At 42.8% G+C, this 8046-nt stretch overlaps 1 protein-coding gene across 1 annotated transcript; it reads right to left on the bottom strand.

The window, feature by feature from the left end:
* Positions 1 to 4683: 4683 nt before the first annotated feature.
* LOC135029296 (uncharacterized) lies at positions 4684 to 6607 on the bottom strand. The gene is made up of 3 exons (XM_063953836.1): positions 5654 to 6607; positions 5438 to 5555; positions 4684 to 5184 (listed from the first exon to the last, which is right to left on the bottom strand). The coding sequence occupies exons 1-3, from the start codon at positions 6427 to 6429 to the stop codon at positions 4750 to 4752; spliced, it is 1329 nt and encodes a 442-aa protein (XP_063809906.1). The 5' UTR covers positions 6430 to 6607; the 3' UTR covers positions 4684 to 4749.
* Between the last annotated feature and the right edge of the window lie 1439 nt (positions 6608 to 8046).

Raw genomic sequence — 8046 nt, 5'->3', positions numbered from 1 at the left:
CTTCAGGTGCATTTTGGCAAACTCCAGACAGGCTGCCATGTCCTTTTTACTAAGGAGTGGCCACTCTACCATACAGGCCTGATTGGAGCATTGCTACAGAGATGGTTGTCCTTCTGGAAGGTTCTCCTCTCTCCACAGAGGAATGCTGTAGCTCTGACAGATTGACCATCGGGGTCTTGGTCACCTCCCTGACTAGGGCTCTTCTCCCCTGATCGCTCAGTTTAGACGGCCAGCCAGCTCTAGGAAGAGTCTTGGTGGTTCCATTTATGGATGATGGAGGCTACTTTGCTCATTGGGACCTTCAAAGCAGCTGATATTTTTCTGCACCCTTCCCCAGATTTGTGCCTCAAGACAATCCTGTGTCGTAGGTCTACAGAGAATTCCTTTGACTTCATGCTTGGTTTGTGCTCAGACATGCACTGTCAAGTGTGGGACCTTATATAGACATGTGTGTGCCTTTACAAATCATGTCCAATCAACTGAATTTACCCCAGGTGGACTCCAGTTAAGCTGTAGGAACATCTCAAAGATGATCAGTGGAAACAGGATGCATCCGAGCTCAATACTGAGCTTCATGGCAAAGGCTATGAATACTTAAGTACATGTGATTTCTTCTTCTTTTATTTTTAATAAATTTGCAAAAATCTTAAAAACAACTTTTTTCACGTTGTCAATATCGGGTATTGTTCGTAGAATTTTGAGGGGAAAAAATAATTTATTCCATTTTGGAATAAGGCTGTAGCGCTGTTAATACTTTCTGGATGCACTGTACATGGTTTTAGCAATCCCCCCTCACCCCAGATCCAAAACCAAAATCAAAACATGTGTGGGTGGTTAGCACACATTTCTGTTCTAAAAAAGCGGATAACTAACCTATCATCTTTTAGCTATCATTTAACTAGCACAGTCTATACAAATCATAGAAGCAGAGTGGTTTACTCCTCCACTTTTTCTCTTTAGAAGTTTTGATTCATTTCCCCCTTTCTGTTTATCTGTTTCTTTCATCCAGTAGTTTTCCCGTTTGCATAATTGCCGGATAATTTGCTATCATTGCTGTTAAGTCAAATAAAATGAAAGCACATTATAAATGTAATTAAATAAAAGCATAGCCATAACAGCCCTATTTGAATAAATTTGTTATGTATGCTGATGCACCAACTCCCCTTGCATGTACGGAATTTATGATTTGTTATTCTCCTCTTGTTTTCTGCTAATTTGATCTACCTTTTTTCTCATGGTTTCTACTTACACACTGCTGTGTGTATCTCATTTCTCCCTTGGGCACAGCTAGTGCTAAATGTAGGTGTATAAATCACATTCAGTGAAGGTTCTGTTTCCACTAACTGAAAAGCAAACATGAACATTTGCTAGGTGCAGCATAATCTTGTGATATGTTTTGGGAGTAGTGAATTGTTCATATTTATTGATTTATTTTAGACATAAGTATGAAAAAAATCTATATGTGAGAAAGGTAGTCCATAGACAGTATATATATTCTGGGAATATTTACATGTAGCAGAAAGTCCTAAGTGAACTTGCTGAGTATACCAAGATCACCAAAACTTTCATTCAGGAGCCTCAAGCGTTAATAAAAATACATCAAAGTTCTGCTACCTATCAATATTGTTTTAGGGGGAAGTCATCTTTTTCCAGGTTTTGTATCTATTACGGTAAATCAGCACACATTATGCTCTAAATTGTTTTATTAACAGTTGCTTTAGTTTGTGTTATATATAGCAAGGTATGACTCAGGAAAAAGTAAAAATTTTTATTTATAATTCTATATACAAAGCAACAACTGAAGCAAAACGTTGCATTTAAGAATTTTTAAAGCCATAAACTACCACATCAATCCCTAGTCATAACAATGGAATACATGCAATTTACTGGGGATGCCGGCTGTCAGTATACCGACGTTACTAAAATTTACTAAAAATAAAAATGTAAAAAAATACTACAGTGAGCCCTGCTATAACACTGTCCTGTGCTGATCCTGTACTCCTACACAGCTTTCTTTGCCGGCAGATCAGCTATGTGTGTCCGCAGAAGCTGATCACAGTGAAAAAAAAAAAATCCTTTTCACCTATCCAGGGATTGGTGATCGGTACTTCTGAGGTTGGTGCTCCGGGGAGGGCTGCCAATCATCCGGGCTCCCTGCTGCTCCTGAAACCCGCTGCAAAGCGACAGCTCACTTTACAGCACCAGAGATCACAGCAACAGGCAGCCACATTGACCAGCAGCCCTCCAGAAGCACCGATACCTGGGTCTGATAAGTATGAGTGTAACGGTGATGGTAGTGGGGGTAGTGGCTAGGGGGGGATTATCATGATGGGGGTATGCCCAGCGGCGGCAGTAGTGGCAGCTATGTTGGTGGCAGTGCATTTGCAGCACCCTATGTCTGCAGAGTGGCATTGCAGGGATAGAGCTTTCTCGCAAGTTCTGTCCCTGCATGCGATTTTCTATACATTCATGCGATGTAATCAATAATCGCATTGCAAATTGGGCTGATGCTATCACTTCACATCCACATCGTCAGGTGCGGATTGTGATAAATCAGCTGCTTAGTGTAATTTATTCTATAAATGAGTTGCTTGCTAATAGTTCTCAGTTTGATGTTCCTAGGTCTGAATATACTTCTAGATTATTTACATTATTCCCTGACCAATTGCTTGCTTCCCAATCATTCTTGTGCCTGACAATTTATACCCCTTTCACATCGCAAAAATAACCCGGTATATTGCCGAGTTTGAGCCGTGTCAACCCGGTTTGAGGTGCAGTGTGAAAGCGCCATTATGAATTTACCGTGTCAAACAACCCGGTATTTCAACCCGTGTAAAAAGAAGGATCCTACACGGTTCAGAAACGGTTCATTTGGCAGTGTGAAGCCTCAGACCCGCTATATTCAACCCGGTAATCTTAAAAAGGAGATGATAGGTTGTCTCCCTGCATGATGTCACGTGTCTGAACCCGGAAATAAACAGGCAGCACGCTTTAAACATTGTGTTTTTATTATACTTCTACATTCACGGGTACAGTGCTTGGAAAATATGGCAAACTGGAGTGAGGATGAGGTTAGGGAGCTGTTGCGGATAAGAGGGGAGTCGGAAATCACCCACCAAATGACAGGGACTGTTAAGGATGCAATCACATACAAAAACATAACGAAGATGCTTGCAGCCTCTGGATTCCACCGTACCTCCCAGCAGGTAATCAATAAGCTAAAGGCCCTTAAAAGGAATTTCCATAAGGTCCACGACCACAACAGAAACAGAAGTGGTGCTGCCCGTATGGAGTGGCAATATTATGAGCAGTGTGCCACCATATTTGGCCACACACCACTTGCAACACCGGTTAGCTTATCCTCCAGCATAGCAGCAGCAGAAACAAGACAGGCCTCTGCTGCTTCCACCAGCGTACAGGACCCAGACACCCGAGCACAGGACCCAGACACCCGATCACCACCACCACCATCTCCACTACTCGTACTGGATGATACGCAACCGATGGCAACCACTATGCCTGACCCAGTTGTACAGGAGCCCAGCAGAACTGAAACCACTGATGCGCCAGAAGACACAGCGGCTGGGCCAAGTCAAATGGCCATAATTGCACAAACGCAGCCTTTGCGTGGAAACAGTAAGTACAACAATCCTAAAGCATAATAACTAACATGAACAATTAACGTCAACTAAACACAAACTAACAACTCTAAACATTAACGTCATTAAATCATAGAAAAAAATGCATACAATTTAAAATGATAAATGTTGCAGAGTATATGCAGTGTGTAGGTGGAAGGAGGCCACAAAACACGTTTGCAAACACTGCTATTTTATATAAGCTCTTTGCAAATTCCAATAACATATTATTTGATTTGTGTCTGCAGTATATACTGTTCCGCCAAGGAGGCGCCGTCCAAATAAAACGGAGCAAGCTGCAAGAATTATGACCACTGTCCTGGTTGAAAAATTACAGGAGATGGACGCTGCTATGGCTGATCGAGAAGATGCACGTCTCGAGCGATTTCTGCAGGCAGAGCAAGAGATGAACAATACATTTATGACGCAGCTGATGTCTATGCAGGAAACCTATAATAGGGATGCAAGAGAACGTCAGAGAGAAATGCAGGAATTTCAAATGTCCATATTTGACCGAATGTTTCAATGCATTGAAGGGCTGCACACAGTGCCACCAAACTACCCTCAACCATATACCCAATACCCTGCACCCCCCTACTATAATCATACCACACCTCAACCAACGCCACACCATACCCATGCTCGCCATAACCAACCCCAACAAACCCCACCTCCAACAACTCCAACTCACTATACCCATCCCCGACATACACAACCTCAACACACCCAATCACCTTCTGAAACGGAGACAACAACAGAGTCTCCTGTTTATCGTAATTTAACTTAAATATTATTGTTTTTAAAAAAAGGTTGGTTTTAAATTCATAGGAGTGTTTTTACTGCACTATTACTTGTTTGACTTGTTACTGTAACGATTGCACTACTTTATTTTCCAAAGTTTTATACAAATTAAAATTCTACGGTCTCTGACCTTTTGTTAATCTTTGGACTTGTCCTATTTTGACTTACAAACAAACAAAATGCTTGATACATCCATTTCAAATTGGATATTGATGTTGTACATTTGTATCGACACAGTAGCAGAATGTCAACTAAACAGGTTTATTTTTTGGAACAACAACAATATATACAATATACAAACTGAGAAAAATTAACGGAGTAATGAGGGAAGGTTGGCCATTATAGCAGACCTCATCTGTTCTGCACTACCAGAATGGTCGCCCAAATAGGCCTCACAATCAAGGGCAGGGTACGCAGCAGTGGCCTGCACTGTCCACTCTGGTAGGAATTCCTCCCTCTGAAACTCACATAAGTTATGCAGAATACAACATGCTGCAACAATGTTAGGCATGATATTAATGTCTACATCATTGCGCTTCATAAGACAGCGCCAACGTCCTTTTAATCGTCCAAAGGCATTTTCAACCACCATTCTTGCCGAGCTCAGGGTGTGTGTATATGTAATTTGATTGGGGCTCAGCTGGACATGTTGGGTGAACCCCTTCATGAGCCATCGTCGTAACGGGTAGGCTGCATCACCAATTATGTGTACCGGTATCTCCACTCCGTCCACAAATTTGGATTTCTAGTAGGAATAGAGATGTAAAAAAATGTACGTTAGCAATAAGAAATTGGAATACAAATATGAGCAGACTCCTCCATGATGGGCAGGCTGGCGGGCACATAGGAAGCATGTTTGAAGGTAACGCCAATTGGTCCCAATGAAAATTAATTGCAGTCATCTATTACCTGCTTGATTCATGAACATTTTGTCATTTTAACACATCTTTTCTTGGTCATGTTTTCAAAAGTATTAAAATGTTTAAACAAATAATCACCTCTCTTGGAAAAAGGTAGCCCCCTTGCTTGTCCTCTGCTACCCGGTACAGATCAGAGTTTGCAAGAACTCGAGCGTCATGTGACCGCCCCGGCCAGCCGATGAATACGTCAGTGAAACTATATAAAAATATATAAAAAAATATATTAAGTTGTAAATTAATTATAAACAATTAGCATTAAGAAAACACAATGATAAGAACATTACCAATACTTACCAATACTTATGATCCACCACAGCTTGCAAAACAATGGAATGCCATCCCTTTCTGTTGTAGTAGTCGGCATGATTATCATGAGGTGCGATTATAGGGATGTGGGTACCATCAATTGCACCTGCACACTGCGGATATCCAGACTCCACAAATCCCACAATTGTTTCATCCAAACGCTGGCCTTGCGGAAGAGATATAAATCGGTGGTATAGGTTGTCCACCAATGCTTTGGTCACTTCATGTACAATGGTGCACACGGTAGATATCCCCACACCAAACAGGCAAGCAATTGTGCGATATTCACCGGGAGTGGCATACCACCACAATGCTATAGCTAGCCTCCTGCTTGGCTCTATTGGTGACCTGAAGTTTGTGGTCTGTCTAGAGAGTGCTGGGGACATTAAATCCAAAAGATAGTGGAATGTGTGACGTGACATCCTGAAGTGACACTTCCACTGAACATCCTGAAAGTTCAGTACACTTTGCATAAAAACTTGCCCATGCTGCCGTTCTCTAGACCACAATTTTCGTTGAGTACTGTGGTTAAGGTTGAGTATGGTGGTCACAGAAGCAGATATAAACGATCTCCTCCTGCGCAGGTATTGCCGACGACGAATGGTGGTGTCTCTCAAATACTGCAGCCTCCTCCTCCTCATAACATAGCTGCTGAACAAGCTACAGAATGTGAGAAGCTCAAATATCCTCTCACAGGCTGAATCCAAGAGTAGTACAGCTGAGACTATCACAAACTCTATAGAGACATGTGCTGTGTCGGCCATGATTGCTGCACTACTGAGCACTCCCCAGCCCCTCCTTGTAATACCTTTGCAACCTCATCAATAGGAGACAGAAAAGTCCATTTATAATGACATCACAAATGTTTTCACAGGGCGAACCGGGTTCAGTGTGAAAGGCACCAACCCGGGAATAACCCGGTAATAACACGGCTCCAAACTGCGATGTGAAAGGGGTATAGCGTGTTCAGACCCGGGTCGCAAGCGTGTTCAAAAGCCGGTTCAATACCGGGTTAGCGATGTGAAAGCGGTATTATTCACTTGGTTCTGTTTTGACTTTCTTGACAAAATACTTGTCTAGTTCCCAGACAGTCACTGACCAGGAATTACCTTGGATCATGGACCTGATTCAGGATGGACACTGGGGGGATCCATGCAATAGGCATTCCTGGGTGGTGATTGGGGAGGGGAGTTGGTGTCAGCAGGTGTTTCTATGTCAGGGCCACATTGGATGATGCAGTTCCACTGGCAGCGGTGGCCATGTGCTGTCAGCCATTCTGGGGAAACATACTGTAGCTTTGCTGTAATGTTCGATTGTGTGGCCAATATCCAATCAATGTGTGACTTTTAAATGTACATCGACAGATTAGAGTTGCAGCTGGTGCACCTCTTAGTAGACAGCCACGTCAGCAGCAGCAGCCTGCATTTGCAGTAGTGGTTTTCACTTTTGTCTCCATACCACCAGTAAGTCACATATTAAGGCACAGCTTATTATAGGTAAATAGGTTTATTTATTATGCATATATTAGGAGTCCCAGTCTAGAGAACTTATACTGTACGTTTATATGTAAACTTGTCCTGTAAAAATTCATGTACATGCAGATGTTTTTTTAGACATTATACTGTATATGGTAATAACTGATAGCATATAAGAAGTGATAAGGTTGCTTGGTGGTAACTTGTAAGTAATTTTTCCCTGCTTGCACTGTGTAATAGAAATACTACACAACTGACAATTTAGGGTGCAAAGCACATTTGTGGGCTGTATCCTATAATAATGTGCATTAGGTGGTAGATTTACTAACAAACAGTTTGTCAAAGCTGCCAATGATCGGAAGCTTTGACTGATGGATATAAATTGGCAACTGTAATAAATGTTAGGCCAGGCTGGTTTAGCATTTATGAATCTTGACGCTTTAAAACTATTGGTCAAAGCCGATGATTGGCGGCAGCATTAACAAACCGCCCATCCTAGGGGGATATCTACGAAGCCTTAAAGAGTGTGCAAGTGGAGAGCCATAAACTACCAGCCAATCAGCGCCTGTCATTTTTCAAACACATCCTGGAACATGGCAGTTAGGAGCTGACTGGCTGGTACTTTATCTCTCTCCACTTTATCACTAACCAAGGCTTAGTACATCTCTCCCTAAAGGTGCCTACACATTTAACGATCCGCCGCCGAGCTGCCCGATGGCGGATACGGCCGACGGGCGGCCCGGCGGCGAGGGGGCAGTGACGGGGGTGGAGTGAAGTTTCTTCACTCCCCCCGTCACCCGGCTCCATTGAAGTGCATATTGGCCTGCATGCACAGCCGACGGGGCACCATCGATGAACGAGAGCGGGCCGCGCATCGTTCATCGCTGGTGACTCCACACTCACCCT

Source organism: Pseudophryne corroboree, chromosome 2 (genome assembly GCF_028390025.1).
Source record: "Pseudophryne corroboree isolate aPseCor3 chromosome 2, aPseCor3.hap2, whole genome shotgun sequence".
NCBI lineage: Eukaryota > Metazoa > Chordata > Amphibia > Anura > Myobatrachidae > Pseudophryne > Pseudophryne corroboree.
The sequence above is the reverse complement of the archived record's forward strand: the minus strand, read 5'-3'. Positions and strand labels throughout refer to the sequence as shown.